At 51.9% G+C, this 24,662-nt stretch overlaps 8 protein-coding genes and 1 non-coding gene across 9 annotated transcripts; 5 read left to right on the top strand and 4 right to left on the bottom strand.

Annotated features, from left to right (window-relative positions):
• Positions 1-182: 182 nt before the first annotated feature.
• Positions 183-3,297, top strand: BJX67DRAFT_386889 (DNA ligase (ATP) CDC9; the record flags this gene model as incomplete). Its single annotated transcript, XM_071034148.1, has 4 exons — positions 183-250; positions 327-2,160; positions 2,215-2,445; positions 2,526-3,297. 4 exons carry the CDS (start codon positions 183-185, stop codon positions 3,054-3,056), a joined length of 2,664 nt encoding a protein of 887 aa, XP_070891544.1. The 3' UTR covers positions 3,057-3,297.
• Positions 3,298-3,411: 114 nt separating this feature from the next.
• Positions 3,412-12,136, bottom strand: BJX67DRAFT_369195 (vacuolar transporter chaperone 4; the record flags this gene model as incomplete). The annotated part of the gene is made up of 11 exons (XM_071030728.1): positions 3,412-3,455; positions 3,560-3,925; positions 3,980-5,306; positions 5,354-5,599; positions 5,662-6,093; positions 8,025-8,555; positions 8,614-9,806; positions 9,860-9,931; positions 9,985-10,857; positions 10,912-11,249; positions 12,120-12,136. The coding sequence occupies 11 exons, from the start codon at positions 12,134-12,136 to the stop codon at positions 3,412-3,414; spliced, it is 5,439 nt and encodes a 1,812-aa protein (XP_070891543.1).
• Positions 7,102-7,174, top strand: BJX67DRAFT_t7. The gene has a single exon. It is a non-coding gene; the product is annotated as a tRNA-Lys (tRNA).
• Positions 12,137-12,221: 85 nt separating the features above from the next.
• BJX67DRAFT_12649 (putative DUF221 domain protein) lies at positions 12,222-16,383 on the top strand. The gene is made up of 3 exons (XM_071024480.1): positions 12,222-12,674; positions 12,738-15,079; positions 15,132-16,383. The coding sequence occupies exons 1-3, from the start codon at positions 12,508-12,510 to the stop codon at positions 16,184-16,186; spliced, it is 3,564 nt and encodes a 1,187-aa protein (XP_070891542.1). The 5' UTR covers positions 12,222-12,507; the 3' UTR covers positions 16,187-16,383.
• A 197-nt stretch (positions 16,384-16,580) lies between these two features.
• On the bottom strand, positions 16,581-17,217 carry BJX67DRAFT_376369 (lysozyme; the record flags this gene model as incomplete). Its single annotated transcript, XM_071031861.1, has 2 exons — positions 16,581-16,874; positions 16,957-17,217. 2 exons carry the CDS (start codon positions 17,215-17,217, stop codon positions 16,581-16,583), a joined length of 555 nt encoding a protein of 184 aa, XP_070891541.1.
• Positions 17,218-17,582: 365 nt separating this feature from the next.
• Positions 17,583-19,109, top strand: BJX67DRAFT_386887 (uncharacterized protein). Its single transcript, XM_071034147.1, has one exon. It carries the CDS (start codon positions 17,949-17,951, stop codon positions 18,993-18,995), a length of 1,047 nt encoding a protein of 348 aa, XP_070891540.1. The 5' UTR covers positions 17,583-17,948; the 3' UTR covers positions 18,996-19,109.
• rmt2 (protein-arginine N5-methyltransferase) lies at positions 19,047-20,666 on the bottom strand. Its single transcript, XM_071027708.1, has one exon. The coding sequence runs from the start codon at positions 20,408-20,410 to the stop codon at positions 19,124-19,126; it is 1,287 nt and encodes a 428-aa protein (XP_070891539.1). The 5' UTR covers positions 20,411-20,666; the 3' UTR covers positions 19,047-19,123.
• Positions 20,647-22,318, bottom strand: BJX67DRAFT_339825 (prohibitin subunit PHB2). The gene is made up of 5 exons (XM_071027707.1): positions 22,289-22,318; positions 21,993-22,221; positions 21,854-21,922; positions 21,433-21,788; positions 20,647-21,364 (listed from the first exon to the last, which is right to left on the bottom strand). The coding sequence occupies exons 2-5, from the start codon at positions 22,165-22,167 to the stop codon at positions 21,038-21,040; spliced, it is 927 nt and encodes a 308-aa protein (XP_070891538.1). The 5' UTR covers positions 22,168-22,221; positions 22,289-22,318; the 3' UTR covers positions 20,647-21,037.
• BJX67DRAFT_12587 (putative polyadenylation factor subunit CstF64) lies at positions 22,317-23,710 on the top strand. Its single transcript, XM_071024475.1, has 2 exons — positions 22,317-22,560; positions 22,629-23,710. Exons 1-2 carry the CDS (start codon positions 22,509-22,511, stop codon positions 23,459-23,461), a joined length of 885 nt encoding a protein of 294 aa, XP_070891537.1. The 5' UTR covers positions 22,317-22,508; the 3' UTR covers positions 23,462-23,710.
• The last annotated feature ends 952 nt before the right edge of the window (positions 23,711-24,662 follow it).

Here is a 24,662-nt window from a genome sequence, read left to right as displayed (position 1 = left end):
TGCACGCCCTTCGTAACTCCGCAATTTCAATTGCGCCCTTCGAACTGTCGCTGATCCACGCCCCCATCCGTGCCGCATCTCCTTTCCTACTCCCTCGTTCAAGAGCAATTATCTCTCTCTCAAGCTGCCCCAAGAGACCTTTATTGTCTGCATTCCACCCTACCCTGCCACTTGCGCTGAAAATGTCAGAGTCCAAGGAAGGAAAGCAGGCCACTCTGGGGTATGTCAAAGACTCCCAATTGAACATCGGGTGCGTCCTACGGGGCTCCCTCAGGCGCACTAGATTTCTCTGGTCGCTTAATTGGCGTACTTACAACAATTTCCAGGAGATTCTTTGGTTCAAATACCGACGCTCCTAAGAAGCAAACCACACTCAATTTTGGCGGCAACCGGAACAAATCAACTACCCCCGCAAGCAAGTTAAAAAGGGAGCCTCCTCCCGTGGAAGAAAATGAATCTAAGCCGCCAGCTGATCAGACAAGCGGCAAAGATGTCGACATGACAGATATTACGGAAAGTAAGGCGACTGGGGACGGTGATGATGCTTCGGATCTGAATTCACTAAAAAGAGATAAAAGTGAGGAAAGCGGGAGTGAAGGGGACGATATTTTTCAACCCCAAAACAAGAGGCGACGAAAGGCATTGTGTAAAGAGGATGCCGCGCCCATTTCCAAACCCGAGCCCAAGCCCGGACCAAAGAACTCAGAATTCCGCAAACCAGAGGCAAAACCTTCGCCAACTGAGAGCACAGAGAAAGAGTCTGAAGAAAAAATACAAGAAGATTCCAACGTATCTGATGCGGAGGAAGTGCTGTCTGCCAGTGAAGAAGAAGCCGAAGAGAAAACTGAGCTGAAGAAAGAAGAGATTGAAAAGGTTCAAGCCAGTCTAAAAGGAAGCGGAAACGATCCATATCCTGACTGGGAGCCTGGGGAGCCTGTTCCGTACGCAGCACTATGCACCACATTTTCTCTTATCGAAATGACGACAAAGCGACTTCAGATCCTTTCTCATTGCTCTCTCTTCCTCCGGCAAGTCCTGCGCCTCACTCCCAAGGATTTTCTTCCAACAGTTCAGCTTATGATCAACAAGCTTGCCGCTGACTATGCTGGAATTGAATTGGGAATTGGAGAATCATTGATCATGAAAGCTATCGGTGAGAGTACAGGCCGTAGTCTGGCGGTTATCAAGGCAGACCAGCACGAAATTGGCGATCTGGGTCTGGTTGCCGCCAAGAGCAGGTCCAATCAACCCACAATGTTCAAGCCAAAGCCGTTGACTGTGCGTGGAGTGCATGAAGGCCTGCTTGTGATTGCCAAAGTCCAAGGGCATGGTGCCCAAGACAAGAAAATATCCGGCATCAAGAAACTACTTGCTGCTGCTGACACGGCAACTACCGGAAAAGGCGGCAAGGGTATCGATATCACCAAGAATAAGGGCGGTCCAAGCGAAGCCAAGTATATTGTACGATTTTTGGAGGGCAAGCTGCGACTAGGGCTGGCAGAGAAGACCGTGCTCGTTGCCATCGCCCAAGCTGTTGTTGCTCATGAGTCCGCCTTAAAGGGTGAGAAAACGCCTTCTGCAGAAAGATTAGCGGAAGGGGAGGGAATCCTGAAAACGGTATACAGCGAATTGCCCGCCTACGAAGTGATTATCCCGGCCATTCTCGAGCATGGCTTGTTCAATTTGCGCGAACATTGCAAGCTGCAGCCAGGTATTCCCATCAAGCCCATGCTCGCTAAGCCAACAAAATCTATAACCGAAGTACTTGATCGTTTTGAAGGCAAGGACTTCACATGCGAATACAAGTACGATGGTGAGAGAGCTCAGATTCACTATGTTGCGCCTGCAGACACGAAGAAGTATCCAGGAGCCGAGCTCACATTGAAAAAGGAGGATGCCGGGCTTGCTTCTATCTTCTCTCGAAACTCGGAAGACCTATCAAAGAAATACCCCGACGTATTGGCCAAGCTTAAGGCGTGGATAAAACCTGGTGTTAAAAGCTTCGTGCTAGACTGTGAAACTGTCGCTTGGGACACGGTCAACAAGAAAGTGCTCCCTTTCCAGCAATTAATGACTCGAAAACGGAAAGACGTCAAGGCGGAAGACGTCAAGGTCAAAGTCTGCGTGTTCGCATTCGACCTTCTTTTCCTGAATGACGAGGTACACTTTTCGTTCCATATATCCTTGTCTTTGACTTCGCTGACCTGGCTGAAGCCAACAGTTAAGAAGACGCTCCGAGAGCGCCGACAACTCCTACATGAGTCCTTCCGAGTTGTCGAGGGCGAATTCCAATTCGCTCAATATGGAAACACAAACGACCTTGACGAGATACAAAACCTCCTTGACGAATCTGTCAAAGCTTCGTGCGAAGGTTTGATGGTGAAAATGCTCGACACGGAAGAAAGCGGCTACGAGCCAAGTAAACGCAGCCGCAACTGGCTCAAGGTGCGTCCCAGTCCCTTCCAATACTATACCACAATCACATACTCTTGAGCCCAAAAATCTAACACAATCCCGGCCCTCAGGTGAAGAAGGACTACCTCGCCGGCGTCGGCGACTCCCTCGACCTCGTCGTCCTAGGCGCCTACTATGGCCGCGGAAAACGCACCTCTGTGTTTGGCGCCTTCCTCCTAGCCGCCTACAACTCCAACACCCAAACCTACGAATCAGTCTGCAACATCGGCACCGGCTTCTCCGACGCCGTTCTCGATGAACTCCATAAAACTCTCTCCCCGCTTACCATTGACCGCCCGAAGCCCTTCTATTCGCACTCCACCGTCCCGAAGGACCAGCCAGATGTCTGGCTCGAACCGCGGTTCGTCTGGGAAGTCAAGACCGCCGATCTGACGCTGAGCCCGCGGTATAAAGCTGCCGCTGATGAATTTCTCGATGCGAAGGGCATTTCTCTCCGGTTTCCCCGGTTTATTAAGATACGAGACGATAAGAAGCCTGAGCAGGCGACTACGACGAAGGCTGTTGCCGAAATGTATAGAAAGCAGGAGGCTGTTTCGAAGGAATCAAGCAAGGGTGGTGTAGACGATGATTTTGAGTACTGACCATTATACATTCGAGAACATATGAGGCTTTTGTATAGAATACAACACCCCACCGCGTGTCGGAGTATGCCTCTTCTGTGAAAGTGGGCTGTTGGCGTGGCTTTTGTGTACAGACCTTACTTGTAGCAATCGCTCCCAACGCCCAGTGCCACAATCCAAGCTCAAGGACCTTTTAGGTTGTGGATTATTAAGGGACAAACTGTAGTTAGTTACCGTGACCCGGTATATAGAGGCGAACTCGATCCTCCACATTGTGAATCATCTGTAGGTTCTCAATTTCCAAGATCCATCGCATCGTCCTGATAATCATATCACAGAAGAATAGAGTATACAAATAGACATGGTTTTGTACAGGTCATTCATTCCCCACAATCATTCCACGGTCGAATGGCAAAAACGCTGTGCACAAGTATAAAGACACCTCAAACATATGCCAGATACAAACCCCACAATCACAAGTACAGACCAACATCATAGATCATCACGACCGGGTTTTGTACTACCGGGATCACCATCCCTTGACGTAAACCCTGCTTGCCGAACACGCAACCCAAAGTTCACCAACATGATTGTGACCAGGCCGATGCCAACGACCGTGGGTCCCCATTTCTCGTAGTACACTCGTTTCACGTCGCGGCGTTTCCGGATTTTATCCACGCGCCAGATATATAGCACGAGACTATAAAGAAGGGCTAGAGCGGCGAGGATGGTGAAGGCCCAGGAGCAGGCAAATGTGATGTAGTCTTGGCCAAAATTCAGGAGGGTGGCGGCGATTGTTCCAAGAAGGATGGAGAATTCCAGCCAGGACAAGAATGTTCTCTCGGCTGCGAAATACACTTTTGGTTCGACACGGACAGGAACGTGAATACCTGAGGAGCGTCAGGTATATCAATGCTTGGGAAGGGGGCGAGTGCGTTACTTACGTTTACCTTTAGGAGCCACGAACCTCTTGATGGTCCGCCCACTCCCCAATACCATAATCCCGCTCTGCTCAGGAGGAGGCATATTCGTAGGCATCGGCCGGGGGATAAGCGCCTTGAGCACGTCGATTGCTCCGTTTTTAAACCGCTGAGCGTAATACTTTGCCAACTGCTCATAGTAATACCAACCGCCGACCTGTCGTGCCTCTTCCAGCTCGCCCGAGTCAATCGACTCTTCATCCGAGTCATACAACGGGTAGTCCTCGTCCCCAGGAAGAGGCTGGGCCGCAATACGTTCCTCAATATCCAGTGCGTTCCCGTCAATGTCATCGAACAGAGCGTTCTGTCCGACTTCGCTAACTCCCGATTGGGCAGAAGCTTCTCGTGGTCTCCCATTCCTGCCTCCCTGTCCTGCGTCAAGCTCCTCGTCTTCTGATTCATCGTCTTCTGGTGTCTCATTTGCCGAAAGCGAGGTGCTTGTCAATGGACGCTGAATACCAAAGAGACGTGTTGCGGGTTTCCGAATGTCAACATCCATTTGTGGCATCCAGAACGGGAGTAGGTGAATCCGATCAGGGAATAATGTTGCAGTTCCGTGGATAAACTTGCTGTACTTTGGTACAGCTTCCACCAAGTGGCTAGCGGTTAGGTCGCGAATCCACTGAGGTGGCTCCTGGCCTGCCTGTGTCTGAAGTTTCACCTCCAAAACGGCGTAAGGGAAGCGCTCGACATCCTCAGGCGGTAGCCGATTAAACGGCCAGTCAACTCCGATATCCATCCTACGCCAGTTGCTACCGGCTCTCCTGCGACCATCCATGTTATCCTCTCGGATCATGGTCAGTTCTGTGTCAAGCGAAATACGGACTCTCGCATCCCCAGGAAGCTGGAAGGCGGTTCGGTGATAAAATGTTCTCGTCACTGGCACCAGCCTTCGGGTGATCACCCGATACTGGATCTCCCGAGCTAGCTGTTCCAGGTCGGCAATCTCACCTTCGCTCTTCTTCTTATCCTTGCGCATTTTCTCGAATATGCGATCTACCGTCAGACGGCCAGCCAGGTAATCGTTCACATGCTTCTCCTTGAGGGAAAAGCGTGCCTTTACGGATTTCTCTCCAGTCCAATCCTCACGATGGGTTTTTCGTTCCACAAAAATTTGATCGCTCCCCATACCACCGTACCATCTTAGTCGGATAGCCTCGGCTCCCTCGGTCTTCTTCAGGCGACCCTGGTAGAGCTCCCAAGTTTGGGGATTGTCATAGTAGACGGAGGTAATAGCCGAGTCCTCTTCTTCGAACTCTTTGTTCGCGTTGAATACAAGGACGGGAAGGTGCTAGGCGGCGTTAGTGGAGGTCCTGGAGGGATAATGAGGTGGCATGCCTTGAGGATAATCAACTTCAATTCTGTGATATTGTCAGGATGAACCCAGTACTTGGTTGTTTGACGGACAAAGTTCTGCTGGGTGCCACCAGCTGCAGAATCTCCCTTGATCGGGTTTCCTTTGGTTCGAACTAGATCGTAGAGCTTGGATAGCTTCACTACGAACGCGTCGTAGTTATCTTTGAAGAAAGGCTTGGCATTGAGCCGGGCGGCGAAGACAGGCTTGAGGTGCCATTGGGTTTGTTTCTAGACCAATTGTCAGTATAGCCATTCTCCTGCGCCGCGTACCAAGTGGCGAGGATACGTACATCGTGTTTCTTTATGATCTTCTGGAATCCAGTATAGTTCAATTGTGTGAATTTAGCAAGGTCGTGAACGTCGGCGATGATGTCACTCAGCACCTGCTCAAGGATGAGGAACTCCTCATCGGATGGAGGAGGCCTGCTGGACCGACCAGTGCCGCGGGAGTCGTTCGCGCTGTTCAAGCGCGACACAACATCGTCCACGTCCTTCTCGCTCTCCTGGATCCGGCGGACGATCTCCTCGCTCTTGAGCTTCTGAAAATTGAAAACCTTGTCCAGTTCGCTTTCCAGCAGGCTCACAAAATGTCGTTCATCATCCTCCGTCCATGGTTTGCGATCAGGTTTTGTGTTATCGGGTGTTGGTTCGGTAACGTAGCCGGTCTTAAGGGCTTTTTTTAGCCCCTCATAGTTGATGTAGAACCAATAGTACTCTTTAATCTGCGACGACCGGAGGTGCTCGCCAAACCTGGTGAGAACAAAACATCAGTAATGTCGCGGCAGTTGGATTGACAGACATTGGCCGACTGACCTCATGCTGGGCAGCGACCTCTGGCGAGGTGTAGGTCCAGCGCCTGGATGAGCAAATCAGAGACGAACGCTGGGTCGCCGAAGGATCGGCAATTGAGGTGAGAACGAGTCTTAGCACAGGATTGGAAGAGAAGTGAGAGGTCAATCAGAAGACCCCAGCACAGGGAGAGGAGAAAGAGAAGATGTGAGGGAAAAAATAATCACCCTTGGAAGAGAGCAACAGTCTTGGCCACGAGTGGCGGGCGGGGGGATCAAAGTTATCGTGAGCTGCCCAGTGGAGCTCTGAAGCTTCTGTTCTGGTGAGGTCGACGGCGGCGACTAGCGTCGGATGCTCTCCGGGCACGTGCCTTCCCACGCTCTGTCAACCAGTCATTCACCCAGCAAAGTTCGAGAAGTAAGGACAGGATAGATTGTTATTATTATCTCCTAATTGACCTGGGACACCAGTTTCCCGACACATTGGCCTCTGGACGAGGATGAGGGCCGCGAGCTCAAGCAGGCCAGGTATGGAGCTTATCGCCATCGGCACTCTTCCAGACAAGGGTTGGCGCAGGCGAGACGGAATCCACCTGAGCCACTCGATTGAGCATGTGTTGTTTCCGTGTCTTCAAAGACACGCTACGCTTTCCTGCTTCAAGCCTGGTGAAACACGCTCCGATGTTGCTCACATCTTCCTGAAGAGTGCGCCCATTGGACTTCGAACAATAATGTCACGATTCATGCATCATCTCAACACTGCTCTCATCGCTGCTTGTAATGACAATTGCTGTGAGTATCAACATAGTATCAAAAAGCACCCCTTGAAGAGGATCCGTGGACCCTTGGACTATATTCCAACATCCCATTTTCGTCCGAAACTAGCGATAAATTTCGTTCCAGCTTTATGTATGCAAATTTTAGTTGGTTGAAAATCAGACGGCCGGGCTAGCTCAATCGGCAGAGCGTGAGACTCTTAATCTCAAGGTTGCGGGTTCAACCCCCGCGTTCGGCTATCCTTTCGTTTTTTTTTTCTCCCTCTCGATCTATCGTACTCCACCCAGCTTCCATCATGTCACACTCCTTCGCTCTACTATCGAAGATACCAGTGCTGCTTTTGGCATAGCTAGCCTCCCGAACGTAGCCTACGTTTGGTGCCGCGCTGGACTGAGCCTCGTCCTCCGGGCCTGGGAACCCAGGATATATTTCGGTTCATTATGTGGCGGGCGCCAATAAGACAGACGATACACTACGGGGAGAGCCTGTAAAAGGGAAGAATTGTAACTCTAGCACCTCAAATATTCAAATTTACCGGCCCCGAGTAGCCGACTCAGGTTAAATCTCCCTCTAGACGGAAGCAAGCGGCTCACAGGCCAAATTGAGAACCGGACGAGACCCTGGAACGGAAGTTGAGAAATTGATCCATGGATGGCATGAGCCGGCCACGAGACGCGTGCCCGGGGTATATTGTGAGGTGTCTAGCATCGCTCGAGAGGTAAGGGACTCAACCTCAAGCCATATGGCCGTGTGGTAAAGCATTCAACAAACCAAGCTTAGTGAAACCACGGGGCTTCATACCAAGAAGAGGCTATGCTAAACCGGACGAAGACATACATGCTTTTATGGAATGATTAATTTACTTACTCTGAATAGAATTGGCTTTCTGATTGTACATGAAACAATCCCCTATTTGTAACTGTAACCTAACACCTGACTCCCCTCTGAAACCTGTGTTGATAGCTGATCATTGACATCACATGTATTATGTACTCCATATCATCATATCCTCATCACCAATCGGCAACACCTCACGCGATTGCGCTAGCAGCACGGCGGATACTTCTTCGTGCGCCCTCGCCAAGAACGTTCACAAGGCCTTCAGACTCGAGGGCCCGAACGGCCTCAGTGAACTGAGCACTATCCACCCCCGTACTGGCCTGATCATTCAGGACCCGATAGACCTCCGCCCAGCGGGCTGAGCCGCTTCCACCAGCCAGGTCGTCGACCAAGCCTAGAACACCACGCTTCAACGCGTCCTTGTTTCGCCTCTCGCTTGCGCTTGTGCCCTCTGTGAGCAGTCCCATATCAATCAAGCCGGTACGGGAGTCTGTTGCTGCTTGTTTAATGGCAGAGCGAATCAAGCGAACGGCCTCTTCCACATCGTCTGCTGTCACCTCCGGGGAGAGTCGCATACGTGCGTGAGCTTCAGCGAGTCGGATCATGGACTCCAGTTGACGAGTGGTTGCGGTGATTCGGCGGTCTGACGACCGGATATCATCTCCAAGCTTACGCATATTGACGTACGCGTCGGAAAGCGCCTTTCCGGCGCCGGGTGTGAGGACGGGATGCACCTTGGTTTTGGCGTATGTAATGTAGGCCGTCAAGAATTCGATGGGCTGCAGAGTTTCAATTATCAGCATTCATCACGCTGGATTATCATTGGTTTTCACTTACTAAAACTTCCCAGCTGCTTGCGTTTTCTGGCTTATCTTCGAGATACATGTTGACGAGGTGTTTGGCGAGGAGACGATCTTCTTGTTCGTCCACGCGGTCGAGTACAAGGTATACCAGATCGAAACGTGACAGCAGGGTAGGTGGCAGGTCAATGTTCTGAGGCACAGGCAGGTTGGGATTGTACCTGCTGCCGATTGGATTCGCTGAGGCGAGAATACTCGTTCTGGCATTCAGAGTCGTGATTATACCCGCTTTGGCGATAGATACCGTCTGCTGTTCCATGACTTCGTGTAAGACGGAGCGGGTGGATTCATTCATTTTGTCAAACTCGTCAATGCAGCAAACGCCCCCATCCGACAGAACCAAGGCACCAGACTCCAGGACCATCTGGCGGGTCTCTGGATCACGGGTGACATACGCTGTGAGACCGACCGCGGATGATCCCTTCCCGCTAGTGTATACACCTCGTGGAGCGATTTTGTGGACATATCGGAGTAATTGGGATTTCGAGGTTGAGGGGTCACCGCATAGGAGTACATTGATATCGCCACGATAACGTGGGTTACCACCCTTCTGGAACGACTTGTTGGTACCACCAAAGAGCTGGAGCAGGATACCTTTCTTAACATCATCCATCTCGTAAACACTAGGCGCCAGGGATCGTGCAAGAAGCTCATACAGATCGGGCCTGGTTGATGTTCGCCTGATTTTCTCTTCTTCTTCTGCAGTGATCTTCCGGGTTTGCTCAGCATCTCCGGCGGCTTGTTCAGAGAGCTCTTGTTCAACGGTTGACACGTCTATGCCCAATTTCTTGCGATCAATTTTCTGAACATGAAGAACATCGATGTAAGTTTTGAAGAGGCTCTTCTGGGTCCGCTGGCGGGGATTGATGCGCACAGGGTTGGAACGGAAGATCCCTGTAACTTCAACACGGTCACCCGCTTTGCAGACATCCACCAATTCATCGTACACACACAGGGACACGGAGTGAGGCGTTTGACCATCAGGAATGCTGTCAGGAGTCTCCTGTAGTTTGATCACTTGTTTATCGGCAAAGACGCAGCGGTTGTGGACGATCTGCATTGAATTTCTCTCCTGGCATACTTGACGGGGGCAGATTGTGGGCTCGGCGATCTTGCCGCGGTCGATATCGACTTGAACTGAATGGTTGCAGGCTTGACAGCGGAAGAATGCTGCAGACCACGAGTTAGTGGTTTTCATGGTGGATTTAGATCAAGCTACGAACCTTCTTTCATGTCAGGTATAATGGGTGTAGCTCGAATAACCAAGCCTTTGATGCTCACCAGCTTGTCCATATCTAAAAGACCCGTCAGTCAAGCCTCCATGTTTCGGTGTATGGTGCGACTTTACCAGCGGGATCGAGATCTCTCATATTGACTGTAGAATCGAGTCCAAATGGAAGGATTTTGTACGGCTTGGTCTCGGCCTCTGCTACTAGATCCGGGATCTCTGTCTGCGGTATCCTGCCACTGTCGCTCAGAACATCGGAACTGGGCACTACCGAGGCGGAACTCAAGTCCCTGTGGTTGTTCTGGTTCCGTTGAATTTGAGACCGCAGCCGCTCCATCTCCTTGGCTGCCAGCTCGACCATAACGTCCCTCACGCTCTGATCCATGAGAGGAATGATTTCTTGAGGGTATCCGTGGAGCTGATGCCACAGCTTCAAGGTTGGCGGGTACGCCTTGAGATTCTTCGCATCCAGGTTGAGACTGGTAACACCCAATTGACGCATTGTATGAAGCATATTGACGTACTCTCGTTCTTCAGCTGCCTCTCCCATCCGGCGTGTCTCATCTTCGGTAGCTCCGTCCGCCCACAGGCGGTATTTCGTGGTGAAATTGTAGAGGAAATTCTTGAAGGCGACCATAGAATCTTGGATGGAGATGTTAGTCCCCCAAACTGTACGAGTCGAGTTTCCACCCATTGCCTCTGCCTCTGAGGTATCCGGGTGGATATTCGAGAATGTTGCGTCCGATTGAGGGTCTCCATCGGCTACAGGCACACCATTTGCGTCCACGAACACCCTGCGTCTGCGGCTCGGAGTTTGCCCGAAACCGCCAGAATGAAGGTCGCTGCGGCGAGAGACAACGCGGTGGCCATCTAAGCCCTGTCGAGAGGAAACGAATAAACCGCTACTACTGCTGGGAATATCGGAATGGCCTGTCTGGTGGCCAAAGGAGCGCGTCGGGCTGGAGCTGGATACGTAACGAATTGGGGACGAATCTGTGTTCTACAAGTCAGTGGCTGCCTGCCGAATCGTAGTATCGAGATACCCACCTCTCACGGCGTTCCCATTTGCGCGTGGAGTCGTCTCGCCCTCGTATATACCCGATGAGGCTCTTATGGGAGAGCTGGGCTCTTCCATTCGGGCATCTGGCGTGTCGGCACTGCTGTTATTTTCCCTGACCGGCGAGGACTGAAAGAACATGGGAGATGAGGACGGGACAGCGCCCTCGCCTCGTAGACGCCGTGAAGCACGGGGTGTTGTCTGAGCAGGGCTGCTGGTCTGAGGTTGCTGCTGCGAGCGTACCGAGCGGGCTGGTGACGCTGTCGCTGAGTCTCTCGCTGGACGACCCCTTCGCCGAGAAGAAGCAGGAGAAGACATCTTGTGGTGACTGCCGGGAGTTGAGACGAACAGCGGCAAAAACAAACAAAAAGAAGGATGGAATTCAGGCGACGCGAGGGAGGGGAAAAGTAATGGATTTGGAGGTGATGAAGACGTCGGAAAGAGGGATTGTTCGGACTGGAGTGCGATAACAATCTTGCCTGGGCCGACAAAGAATTGTTGAGTGTGGGTTCGAGGAACGCGAGTGCGACGCGTCTCACGCGTAAAGTGTTTCCTTTTTTGGCGGGCGTGGATGCCCAGCCACAGTTTCACGTGAGATCTCACGTGCTTGATCTCTGGAAAAGCCACGCGATTTCAAAGGTTATTACGTCATGGGCCGTGCTCAACCAAGGCCTGCTGACACCGCTTGTACGACATGGCTGAGCATGACTTCGGAGTATCCTTTTCTCCAGGGCTCCAGGGCTGGGAATCCATCAATCCTGGAAGCTCCTTCCCCATCTGGCTGGGACGGTCCTCACCAATCAGAGAATTGTGGTTTGCCTGGGCACCCTGGAACTGGACTGGAGCCCCTGGAGCTGGAGCTGGAGCCCGAGCCCGAGAGATCAACACCATACCAAATCGGGAGAAGCTGCAGGCCCTCACTTGCCACTTCATCAGTGTGGAAGCAGCTCTGTTGGGAACTTCCTTGAGACTTGGGACTCTATGATCCTCTTTACTGTTGTTATTTTGGGGCATCCAAGCGCCTGGAATTCCTTGTGAAAGCGCTCTGTTTCACCTGAACCAATCCTTTGACCAGCGGTTTGGGCGGTTGAAACGGCCGCGAGGAAGAGGAGCGCTGTGACGCCTGCCGTTGGTGTCGCCAAGTTGCGGCCGGCGCTTGGTGGCCACCCACTCAAAGGTTATGATCTGCGATTCTGACGAATGAGGCGTGCTCATGGCTCACAGATTTTGTCTTTGATCAGCGATAAATGATGGCTTTATCTGTGGCTTGACGGAGATCTTGCTGGCTTTTCATTTTGGTGCTTCTCTGCTTTGTTCTTGATTCCTTCCTGCATCTCACTCAAAAACGGCCTCACACAACCTCATTTTTGTCATCTTCGGACAAAATTTTACTTTTCTTCCGTCGCTGCAATTGTCTCCCTCTACTCGTCGAACTCTCCCCGGAATGCACTGAACGTCGACAACACCCCTAACGGTTGGACCCCGCTGGACTCTCGTCTTTGGGCGCTTCAAACCGCCACATTCGGCATCGCGAATTCTTATAGACACATGATAAGCGCTCTAGGATACCCTGAGAGCTAGCAAAAATGCCAAATGACTTGGGATCGGCCTTGGAACAGGCGGGTGGCAATGGCCAAACGAAGGAGGGCATCTCAATCAAGACATTCCTTGCGTCATTGGCGACTGCCATCATTATCTTTGCTGTCGAATTCCTCCTGTTTATGCTCCTAAAAGGAAAGCTTACTCGAATTTAGTGGGTGACATGACTGAACTTCGCTAACAGACCGGTATCGCTAACTGTGAGATCGCTCTACAGCCAACCCCGAACGTACTTGGTCCCTGACAGGGAGAGAACTAAACCGTCACCCCCTGGCCTCTTCAGATGGATTAGCCCCATTTTTCGAACATCCAGCTCGGAATTTATCCAGAAATGTGGTCTGGACGCATACTTCTTTCTTCGCTACCTACGCATGCTACTCAAAATCTTCATCCCTCTCGGCTGTATCATTCTACCAACGTTGTTACCATTAAATAAGGTTGGTGGTAAGGATCGAGCCCACAAGAACGGAACGCACACGGGGGATCGGTGGAATGTGACTGGCTTAGATCAATTGGCCTGGGGTAATGTTGCTCCAGAGAATACTCATCGCTATTGGGGCCATTTGATTTTGGCAGTAATTGTCATTATCTACGTGTGTGCCGTTTTCTTTGATGAACTAAGAGGCTACATACGTCTCCGCCAAGCGTACCTGACGTCCCCTCAACATCGATTGCGAGCATCTGCAACAACTGTCCTGGTGACGGCTATCCCAGAACCTTGGCTTTCCGTTGATGCTCTGCAGAAATTATACGATGTTTTCCCTGGCGGAATTCGGAACATATGGATCAATCGGAATTTTGACGATCTCAACGAGAAAGTGAAAGAGCGTGATAGGCTGGCTTTGAAGCTCGAGACCGCTGAAACCGAATTGATTATCAAGTGCAAGAAGGCTCAGAAGAAGCAGGCGGGAGCAGAAGCGAGGAAGGCCGGGATTAGAAAAGCCGACAGACGAGAAAAAGAATTAGCTGATATGAAAGCTTCGAGACTATCTATGGGCGCTGGGGTCAGCTCCGGCGACCCGCACCAGGCTCATACACTCCAGGAAGTTTTACACCGTGATAAGTTAACTCGAAAAGGAACAAAATCTGGCAAGACGACATATATAAAGCCGTTGGAGCCGGCTCTGGGCCTCGCAGGCGCCGTCAGCCAAGGTGTCGGTAAGCTGGGCAGGTCTGTCTTTGCCAATGTGAAGAAGAATGATCAGGGTCTGCCAGATACCGACCTGACTCCATCTGAGAGGTTTGCGGTTGGGGACACTGACAATATCCGTGGTCGAGAGGATCTCACAGTCGTGCAGGCTAGCACTGGGGGAGAATCGCAACCGAGGAGGCCGTTCTGGAAAAGTCGACCATCCAATCAATCCAAATCCAGTAACCAAACGGAACCGGACGAGTTCCCGCTCACGGCTCCCGAGACTCCCGTTGTCGATATGGGAGAGCGTTCTAGCTTGGAAGGAGACTCACCAGTGAGGGCACGCGCGGAGAATGACATTAGAATTGCGCGAAACGACGGCGCAGAGGATAAAGATGACACGTATCCCGTGGCATACAATGAGAATTTCAACAAGTCTGATATTGGCCAACCACTCTGGCAAAAGTATATTCGTCCAAGAGACCGAGAAACGATGCGACTGCCGATTTTCGGAATCAGCTGGATGCCTTCTCTTTGGCTTGTTGGGAAAAAGGTTGATACCATCGACTATTGCCGCAAAGAGGTTGCTCGCTTAAACCTGGAGATTGAGGTTGACCAGCAGCACCCTGAAAGATTTCCACTTATGAATTCAGCCTTCATCCAGTTCAACCACCAGGTAGCTGCGCATATGGCTTGCCAAGCAGTAAGCCATCATGTGCCTAAGCAGATGGCCCCTCGTACCGTGGAAATCTCCCCAGACGACGTGATCTGGGACAACATGTCCATCAAATGGTGGGAACGTTATCTCCGCACGTTTGGGATCCTGGCGATCGTCATTGGAATGGTGATCGGCTGGGCATTTCCGGTGGCCTTTACCGGTTTACTTTCTCAACTCTCTTACCTCGAAGACGCGTTCACTTGGCTGTCATGGATATCTGACATGCCGGAGTGGTTCATCTCCGCTGTCCAAGGTATCCTCCCCCCGCTATTCTTGGCTATCTTGATGGCGATCCTCCCACTACTCCTTCGGTTCCTCTGCCGGGCACAGGGCCTGCACACAGGCATGGGCATTGAGCTCACGGTACAGAATTACTACTTCGCCTTCTTGTTCGTTCAGCTGTTTCTGGTGGTCGCGATCTCGTCCAGTTTCTCCACCATCATTAACAATATCACCGACGTCACAAGCTGGCCGGAACTTCTGGCCCAGAATATCCCCCTGTCCAGCAATTACTTCTTCTCCTATATGATTCTGCAAGCACTGTCAGTGAGTGCCGGAGCCTTAGTCCAGATCTTTAGTCTTGTGAGCTGGTTTATCCTTGCTCCATTGTTGGACACGACTGCACGCAGAAAGTGGGCACGAACCACCAATCTCAACCAGATGCAGTGGGGTACTTTCTTCCCGGTCTATACTACTCTTGCATCCATTGGTATGTGGCATTAGCCTTCCATCCAGTCAGAATCTATCTAACTGAGTTTTAGGGTTGATCTATTCGGTTATTGCGCCTCTTATCCTGGTGTTCAACATTATTACCTTTGGTTTGTTCTGGTTCGTGTACCGTTACAACACCCTCTATGTGACAAAGTTCCGTTTCGACACCGGGGGGTTACTCTTTCCAAAGGCTATCAACCAATTGTTCACTGGTATCTATGTCATGGAGCTCAGTCTGATTGGGCTTTTCTTCTTGGTTCGAGATGACAAGGGCACCGTAGCCTGTGAGGGGCAAGCAATTATCATGATTGTCGTGATGGTACTCACAGCTGGGTTCCAATTCTTGTTGAATGAAGCTTTTGGGCCCCTGATTCGTTACCTACCGATCACGTTGGAGGAGGAAGCCGTTCGCCGAGACGAAGAGTTTGCTCGTGCGCAGAGGGCGCGGTTGGGGCTAAACGATGAGGAAGAGGAGGAGGAACAGGAAAGAAGGGACACCATTGAGCGTCAGTTGAAAGACCATGAACGCGCTGAGTTTGAGGCCGATCATGAAGCCCGCGATATTGAATTGAAGAAATTTGAAGGTGGCGGCGTGGGGAGACGGCCATCCGGGCTCAGGCGGAAAGGCCAAAGCCTCGATCCACATACCGCTACCCACGCCAACTCTCCTCGTCGGTCTTGGGCCACTCAGTCTCCGAACCGAAGATCCAAATACTTTGGGACGAACTCGGAGCAAGCGGTTCCAACCATACAGCGCATGCGTGAAAAGCTTCAGCAAGATGCCGAGGCCCAAGCCCCTGCAAGGAATCACAACGGCTCGGCTTTGTTTGCAGGCATACATGACGAGTTGGAGGATCTAACGCCTGACGAACGTGATCACCTTGTCCAGCGTGCCTTCCAACATGACGCGCTGCGTGCCAAACGTCCAGTCATCTGGATCCCGCGTGATGACCTTGGAGTCAGTGACGACGAGGTTTACCATACTCAGCGGTTCAGCAAACATATCTGGATTAGTAATGAGTACCAGGCATTGGATGGGAAATGCCGGACTATCTTCAGTCGTAGCCCTCCGGACTTCTCCGAGGTTGATCTAATTCAGTTATAAGTTCTTACCAGTATATAGCTACGGTCTGTTGAACAGGGATTTTTAGCGAATGGCGTTGGGGGGCGGACGTTGGGTTGCATCAGAGCGTCTTGTTATCTCGCAGGATTTGCATCCCCAGTCTGGGGCTTCTTCAGTTTCTTTTATTCGCCTTGCGCATCCGAAATTCATACTACCTAGTAACGAGCTGTACACTCAACGTTTCAAGGGCGTGTTCATTTCCTCTTCCAGAGAAACAGCGGAGATCATCCTCGAATGTAACTATATCCTTTGTGCCTTCTGCTTCAACGGGTAGTGAATAATATACACTCTCGGAGCTTGACCACCCCTCTCCATAGTTCCACCACCATCTCAGAGGAGGCGATGCACTGGCCCCTCACCCCATGTTACGGGAGACCTAGCAAGCGACAGGCAAGGCCCCAACGTCACTGGGAGTGTTGAACAAGGCCAACTCAGCCTCCCTCCTGCGAACAAGGCCGTCGGAGACCACCCCGTCTACAAGATTCCACTGCGGCAGCTCTTCGTTGACCACGGTAACGACGTCCTGGCCTTCATTCAGGCGCTCGACAAGGCTCGAGGAGCCCATCGCTCCGCCCCCGATGTTGTAGGTCCACGAGACCAGCGCACCATACTGGTTGTCGTCCAGGGTGACCGGGTCGGCGAGCGCGTTGGTCACATCGTCCTGGAAGCCCTGTTGGAAGGTATATCAATATCAATGTCCCATGTCTTGTACTAGTAGCCGGGGTCAGGGCTGAGGGAAGGGGGAGACGAACCACAATGTCACCGGCGAGAAGCTGGGACGCGGTATCCTCAGTCAGAGGCTGAGGGAAGGGGATGTCGGAGCAGGACCAGTCTGCGCAGAGATGGCCGTAGCCGATGGTTGGGTTTCCATAGCCGTCATCGTAGACTTCCCCGACAAACTTCTCGAAGCTCTTGAGGAGATCCAGGGTCGCTTGGTTCACCGGGGGACCGATGCAGGCTGAAGCTGCGAGGGCGGGGATAGTGGCAATGAGGAGTTTGATGGAGGAATGCATTTTTGTGATGGAGGGTTGGTTTGCGGGTGTTGAGGCGAATTGGAGAACGACGACATCGAGGCTGCAAGAATGGCCGTCTTATGAATGTTTGGTCTTCCGAGCATCCCTGCCGTTTCGTTTGGAATCATCCTCAAGGGGTGTTTGGTGAATCCGAGCGATCAACATCGATCAGCTTCTGAACACGACGCTCCAGCCTCAGACACAGAGCCCTCGAGAGCTCCTCCGAGGTTATTTGAGGCTCGTGTTTCTAAAATCAGAGCCCCAGATGAGGATCTGCTGAATGAATCGTCAACCCCTGAGGGAAGGTGACATCCGGAGGTTGGGTTTGTGGCCAGGTACCATTTCGCTCCTCCAATGTTCGTTGGTTTCGTGAAGTGTGAGGTTTCTCGGCCTCCCACCCGGGCTCGTGTTTGGTCATGGATGAGCTGGCACTAATGCGACTTGCCTTTCCGTGTGTTGATCATTACTCTTCATCAGAGGTTCTCGTGTGGAGTTCTGCAAGGTGCGGCTCTTCCATTCGACGGTGGCTGACTTGAGTGCGTCGAGAGGATTGTGACTCTGGGCTTTGGATACGATGATCTGCAAATGCAGGAGGCACCAACAAGCTCCTATTCTTAGATCGCGGGAAAGTATATTTGGTGAGCGTGCAGTTCTTCTGATGAACTTTGATAGACATCACTCTTTCCTTTTTGTACTCTTCTTCTTCAGTCGTTCCTTTTGCCTCTGCAAAAATGAAGGCAGTCTTTTCTCTTCTTCTTTCTTCGACTCTGGTGTCGGCCGGCGCCTCGGTATACAAGAAACGTGTCACCGGTGAGGACTTGGACACTGGTCACCGCTGGCATGTTGCTGGAACCGACCTGGGTATCCCCTATGTTCTTGAAAACGGATCTATCGGCTTCCTGTTCGGTGACACCTTCGGCACCCAGTGGCCCGACGATGGAATCGAGTGGAGGTCCCCGGTCATGCTTCGCTCCGCCGTCCACCCTGGCGAAGAAGACGGGATCATCTTCGACAGCGCTGCTGGAGTTGCAGGAGACGGCCTCGCACCGGAGATCATGCACAACGGCCACACCGGTTCCGATGGTGCCGGCGCGACCGAGTACAGCGTCATTCCCAATGACGGTATCAGCTTCCCGGAGACGGGGGAGCAGTTCGTCTCATACATGAGTATCCAAGACTGGACTGCCCCATGGAAGACCAACTACGCTGGTCTCGCGCGCTCCACCGACGGGAACACATTCACTCGCCTGGACACCAAGTGGCAGAACAACCCTGAAAACACCGATCCGTTCCAGATGTGGACCCTCCAACGGGATGGAGATTATGTCTATGCGTTCTCTGTTCGCTCTGGACGCCAGCCCGGTCCGATGATGCTGCAGCGTGTTCCATGGCAGAAGATCGCTGACCAGTCGGCGTACGAGGGCTGGGGTTGGAATGGTACCACCTGGGCTTGGGGACGTGAGCCCAGTGCCATCCTTGAAGGAAACTTCGGAGAGCCTTCGGTGCGCAAACTGAGTGGCGGTACTTGGGCGATGGTGTACCTCAACCTTGATACTCTGAGCATCGTGTCCCGCACGGCCAAGGGACCAGATGAGGTGTGGTCGGATGAGAAAGTTCAGGTCACCTTTGAGGAGGAGCCTAACTTGTACGGAGGCTTCATCCACCCATGGTCGACGTCGGAGGAGAATGATTTGCATATTATGGTGTCCAAGTGGACTAGAGACGATGCTGGTCGTAGCACTGCTTATCATGTCAGCCAGTACGTCGGAACTCTGTAAAGAGTGTGGGTGGAACGTCGATTGCAGGGGGACAGAGGTGAAGGGAGATTGTTCCACGACCGCGGCTGATATTTTCTTACACTTCTTCGTGTCGCCATAATGGTTGTTGTGTATATATATTCTCTAGCTTAATCCATATACTTGCAAAGAGGAAGTCGATACTTGTCTATCCTCCAGTATGGCCGGCGCACCCCATTCCACTCCCCCTCAAGCCTAGGAACCGTAATCTCCTCCCATTCGACATCGAAACCGGCCTCGAAGATATCGATTTCCACAACCTTCTGGTACACGTCATAGCTGATCTGCCGGTCGGCTCCCATGCCATTGAAGAAACTCCATTTCCCCTCTTGCTCAAGTAAACCGATCACCTGCTCCGTGAAGAACTCTCGAAAATCGGCATATGACTCGGCAAATGTGTCGTAGTAGATGGCATCGAACATCTCGCCTTCTGTCACCAAGTTAGGAAGTATATCCTGCCACTTGCCCTCATGAATATGGACCCCTGGTTTCTCATGCCAGCCTTTTCGCTTCATTTCCGCGATGATGTCGGGATGAGCTTCGATAATATGATGCGAAGAAGGAGATTGTTCCTGAAGGAATCCATCAAGTATTCCCATTCCGTGTCCGACGTTTAGGACGCGCAACCCAGGGATGGGGAGGAGCTGTTTCGCAGATTTGGCCATGATATCGGATTCCCAGGCCATCATGACTCCATTCTGATCTTGGTCGAGGAGTCGATCTTGCTGGAAAGTCAGGTCTGAGCTCAAGTACCGAGAGCTTGTGACGTTAGGATTTGCTTCCTCTGTCGCTCCCGTTGTTGTCCCTACAGTATCAACTAATTGGGGAGCGGGCTCCTCTTCCGCTGTAGGTTCGGCACCGGTAGCATCGGCACCGACAGCAGCATTCTGCTCTTGTTCTTCGTCGTCTTCCATGTCCTCGTCTGACAGCGGTTCATAGCCATCTAGCCTATTCAACAATAGCTCGGCCCTGACACCCGCATCCACCATCGTCTCATAAATATCTGTCAACCCCAGCCGCTTAGCAAGGCATCCCGGCGTCTCATCGTTCAAATCCAAATCATTCCAGATAGCGCCCTCCTGTAGTAGAAACTTCACAGTTTGCACGGCTGACTGAACGGTGCTCTCCTGCTCACTGGTATGTTGCTGCTCCCCATTCGCTTGGACGCCATTGGGTTCGCCATTTTGCACGACTCCATCTTCATCAGGTTCGCAAGCCGCGATGGCCGCATGGAGCGGGGAATAGCCTGTTTCAGGGTCTTTGACGTTGGCTGGGTTTCCGAGCGCGTCGTTGGAGCGGAGGAGTCTTCGGAGCTTGGAGATGTCGTGCTGCGATGCGGCGAGGAGGATTTCTTGGACGCCCAGATCGACGTCGATTTCGCTTATTGGATCTGCCATGGCTGAGGTAATAAGCTCGAGACTTCGAGAGCGCTTCTTCGAATGATTGCCTTTGAGAACGAAGATACGCAGCGTAGTGGTGGGCAAAAAACAAGGGTGGAGGTTGAAGCTTTCGTCGTTCACCGTTACTTATGGCGCTCACCTATGCGGCAGAAATTGATTTGCCGCGCTGATAGTGTAAATCTGCGAAGCTTCAGGGAGATGGAAGCTGTGCTCCTGCGAACCTGTCTGTGGTGCTGGCAGAGTCAAGAAATCTTTCCCCACCGAGATATAAAATTTCCGCCGCCGCTTTCGTCCCCGCATTCGCCAGGGTTGAAGACTTATTTATTCCCAGGGTTTCAGGAAGAAGCAATTGGATACGCTGCGGATGTACGTACAATATGCCTACATTCGTAACTGACTTTAGAAGCGCCATTTGAGTCCTGTTGTAAGACAATCCGCCTTGATAGAGAAGAGACACGATTCGCCTGGTTGCTTTGATAATCCTTAGATAACTATTTGTACAGATAATTTCTCTCCACCCCGAGGCACTTCAGCATAATGGCCGGAGGTGGAACAAGAAACGAATCGGACCGCCGCCGGTTTACTAGGGGCTCCGCATGTTCCGCATGTTTCGCGAGTTTCTTTTTATTTCTTCTCTCCATCCGCTCTCGCATTGACGTTCAACCCAAGACCTTCGGAATCAAGATACAGCTTGTTCCTGCCGCCATTCTCTTGTAGGATCTGAGCAATATGCCTGGCGTTTTCAATCTTCCGAAGCTCGATATAACTCTTGCTCTTCTTGATCGCGTCGCCAATAAGTTCTGCTGAACGAGCCTCACCCTGAGCGCGAACAATGAAAGCCTGCTTCTCCTGGCGAGCCTTGTCAACGAGGAAAGCGGCCCGTTGGGCTTCTTGTTGAGCGACTTGCTTAGCCTCAACGGCAGCGGTGAATTCGGGCGAGAATGTTAAATGCTGGGGAAGAACAAAAAGTCAGCAAATCTGACTCGCATGGCAAGGGTATCCGCAAAGGGGGTCTGTACCGTAAGGGACACATCATCTAAAGCAATGTTGAAGCGGGCAGCGCGACGAGCAAGATTATCTCGAACAAGTCTTGCAACGTTTTCTCGCTGGGTGATCAGCTGACTGGCGTTGAATTGAGCGACGACGCTCTTCAGAACCTCGTTCACGATGGAGGGAAGGACACGCTCATCGAAGTCCTGGCCGAGCGTTCGATAAATCTGAGGGAGAGCGTCCACCCGGGGTCTTGAAAGCACACGGCAGGTGATGTTCACCATCTGTAAATCCTTGGTACCAGTGAGAGAGGCGATGTTCCTCGGCTTCGCTCGGACATCGTAGATGATCGGGGTCTCCAGCCAGGGGACTCTAAAGTGAGTTCCTTGATTGAAAGACGTAGTCAGATTTCCATGATAGCAAGAATAGACAAAAGGACCCAACGCTTACCTTCGGGGTAGATTTCCTTCTTGACACCACCAACACGAGAGTATTTGATTGCGCGATGACCACCATCAACTAGGATGACCGACTTAGCAAGCTCGCTCATATTATCACGGTCGTCAAAATAGCCTGAGGAGGTCCTCACCATTGAAAAGCGAATTTGACAGAGCCCATCCACCAAGACCGAGCACGATTAGAGTTGCTGACGCGCCGAGTCCTCCACGGCCACCTCCTCCGCCAGACGGAAAGCCTCCAAACTTGTTCCGGTTCTGCAGAATGAGCTGCAGCCTTTGCCACTGATCTTTTGGGATCCGAGACATCTTGACGTTGTCGAGGATCGAAGCTGAGGTCTGGATGAGAGGTCGGAAGCAGTCCTGCGAGGTTCGTCAATTTCCGGCAGTTCTCCAGATTTGGACACCGCCTTGGCAGCAAGCTCCATGCCTCAAACCGAACTGCCAACTGAACAATTTGCTTCACCACGAACTTCAGAGAGAAGTGTTTTTATTACCGGATTGCAGGAGAAACGTTGTTTGAAACTTAAAAATACTAATTTGCTTCATTCATCTCCTTTTTACTCAGCCGATCATTCTTCCGCCCACACTCTTCTTGTCGCGTCGCATCATTCGTGCCTTGTCGCATCCAATCGAACAAATCTGCGAAGATGGGTCCAGATCGCGCGGGAAAAAGTGTTTTCCTTGGGAACATTCCCTACAGTATGCTATTGCTCCTTTGCGCTCCCGCAGTCAAGCTTCTTGGAATAACACTAATGGCATGTATCTAGACCTCACTGAAGAACAAGTCAAAGACATCCTCAGCACCGCCGGCACGGTGACAAAGTTCCGCTTGATGATGAACCCTGAGACAGGAAAGCCGAAAGGATACGGATTTGCAGATTTTGCCGATGCCGATTCCGCCGCGTCTGCAGTTCGCAATTTGAACGACTACGAGATCATGGGTCGGAAAATTCGCGTGGACTGGCCTCATAACAACGAGAAGGACTCTGAGCCGGATGAGCTCCCTCAACCATCCCAATTACCTGGCCAGGATGGGCAATCGGGCGGCCCGCCGTTGTCTGCACCCCTTCCCCCTCTCCCCCCAGGCGTCGAGTTACCCCCGCATTTGGATTGCCCGAACGCCATTTCGCAAACCCTCGCCGCTCTTCCTCCAAACCAGCTCCTTGATGTCCTCCAACAGATGAAATCATTGGCAGTGTCAGATCCTACGCGTGCCACCGAACTTTTGCGACAGGCTCCACAACTTGCATATGCCCTTTTTCAGGCACTGCTTCTGTTGAACCTCGTCGATTATAACACCTTGGGGGCCGTGGTTGAGCAGGCCGCACAACCAGCGGCGCCGCCTCCGACTGCTCCTACAGCTCAGGGATTCCAACCATTTACCGCTGTGCCGGGTCAAGTATCGACGCCACCGATGGTCAATGCACCCTTTGCTCAACCACCACCGCAGCCGCCACAACAACAACAGATCCCTGGACAAGAAGAGCTGCTGCAGCAAGTTCTCAGTATGCCTCAATCGGCCATTGACGCGCTTCCGCCGATGGAACGCAGCCAGATCATGCTTTTGCGGCAGCAGCTCATGCAGGGTGGAATGCGGTAGTGCGGTGCCATATTTTGTTCCCGTGTGATCAGGCTGTGTTCTTGAATTTTTTTTTTTTCTTTTTTTAACTTTGTATCGACGGCAGTGTCAACGTTTTCAGGTTCATGGCGCAAATGGTTTGCTTGGGGCTTTCTTAAGATTTGACTCGCATGATTCCTGAACATGAGCAAATCTCATCTCTCGCACTTTTCTTGTCGTTTCCCGGTGTTTCTCTTGCTTCCTCTTCTTCCTGGGCCGCCAACACAAGGCGGGGCATGTTGTTAACTAGCATTTGGACGGAGTTGGCGTTGTTTGGGGGATTATTGGGGAACAAAAAGTACAGCTCCGAGGCGCTGGCTCTTTTGATCTGCCATCCCATGCATATCTCGAGTTTGTGGTCCATAGATTATCCAATCGCCATGGTCTCCGAGCTCCATTCAACGTTCTTGCCGGACGCCTGGCCTGTGAATTGTTCTCCCCGATCAAGATAATGCACTTGATGAGCTTTCAACCCTGCGCATGCATAATGTATCATTATCTTCTCCTCGGTTCCCTGTTCCGCACAGCACTTTTGTTCACCTTGCTCACAGGTTGGACTGGGTGAGGCGTCGAGTATTTTCCTCCCAAGGTTCGTGGGATCGCCCGCGCGCAACTCTAGAAGAAATCATTCAGGACGTCCTATTTGCGGGCGATATGCTCGACCTTCCAGTGCTGGCGCCATCAGCAGGAGTCAGCTGGCGCGGTGCGGGAGAGCTGGTTCTCCAAGAGAAGTGCATTGTTTTGGCTTCAAAGTTGCTCTTTTCCTCTTCTGCTCAGGACTCGGATCCTTTGAGTCGGCAAACCACCCATCCATTTGTCGGTTGGGTTCCTCGCTCGCAGGTACTTTCTGCTCCCGAGGTTCCAACCTTAGGCCAAGTCTCCTTCCTCTTTCGTCTTCTTAGACACAAAACTTAAATAGCCTTGACAAGTTCCAATGGACCACAGGCCGCGCTGCCTGAGCCACAATCTCATCATTGAGTTCCCCAACAAGAGGTTCGATCGTCGTTCCTTGGCATCATATCAGTGCAAGTCCTTCGTAGATCTCACCCTCCCTGGCTCACCCTCGAATCCTCGACCCTCCTCCCGTCGATTTCCGATTTTCCAGCCAGCTCAGGCCAAGTGGGCCGAGAACTTCTCATCGGTGGAGCTGAACATACCACGAGGAGCCGAAGGAAGAGGGGAG

The sequence above is a fragment of the Aspergillus lucknowensis genome (genome assembly GCF_044049455.1).
Source record: "Aspergillus lucknowensis strain CBS 449.75 chromosome Unknown BJX67scaffold_1, whole genome shotgun sequence".
NCBI classification, from domain to species: Eukaryota; Fungi; Ascomycota; class Eurotiomycetes; order Eurotiales; family Aspergillaceae; genus Aspergillus; species Aspergillus lucknowensis.
The sequence above is the reverse complement of the archived record's forward strand: the minus strand, read 5'-3'. Positions and strand labels throughout refer to the sequence as shown.

Excerpts from the sequence above, each read along its gene's own strand:
- BJX67DRAFT_12649 (XM_071024480.1), top strand. The coding sequence starts at position 12,508 with ATGCCAAATGACTTGGGATCGGCCTTGGAACAGGCGGGTGGCAATGGC. Across the intron at positions 12,675-12,737 it reads GGAAAGCTTACTCGAATTTA|CCAACCCCGAACGTACTTGG; the intron begins GTGGGTGACATG and ends ATCGCTCTACAG. Across the intron at positions 15,080-15,131 it reads TACTACTCTTGCATCCATTG|GGTTGATCTATTCGGTTATT; the intron begins GTATGTGGCATT and ends ACTGAGTTTTAG.
- BJX67DRAFT_386887 (XM_071034147.1), top strand. The coding sequence starts at position 17,949 with ATGAAGGCAGTCTTTTCTCTTCTTCTTTCTTCGACTCTGGTGTCGGCC.
- rmt2 (XM_071027708.1), bottom strand. The coding sequence starts at position 20,410 with ATGGCAGATCCAATAAGCGAAATCGACGTCGATCTGGGCGTCCAAGAA.
- BJX67DRAFT_339825 (XM_071027707.1), bottom strand. The coding sequence starts at position 22,167 with ATGTCTCGGATCCCAAAAGATCAGTGGCAAAGGCTGCAGCTCATTCTG. Across the intron at positions 21,923-21,992 it reads GTCAAATTCGCTTTTCAATG|TTGATGGTGGTCATCGCGCA; the intron begins GTGAGGACCTCC and ends CGGTCATCCTAG. Across the intron at positions 21,365-21,432 it reads TAGATGATGTGTCCCTTACG|CATTTAACATTCTCGCCCGA; the intron begins GTACAGACCCCC and ends GTTCTTCCCCAG.
- BJX67DRAFT_12587 (XM_071024475.1), top strand. The coding sequence starts at position 22,509 with ATGGGTCCAGATCGCGCGGGAAAAAGTGTTTTCCTTGGGAACATTCCC. Across the intron at positions 22,561-22,628 it reads CCTTGGGAACATTCCCTACA|ACCTCACTGAAGAACAAGTC; the intron begins GTATGCTATTGC and ends GCATGTATCTAG.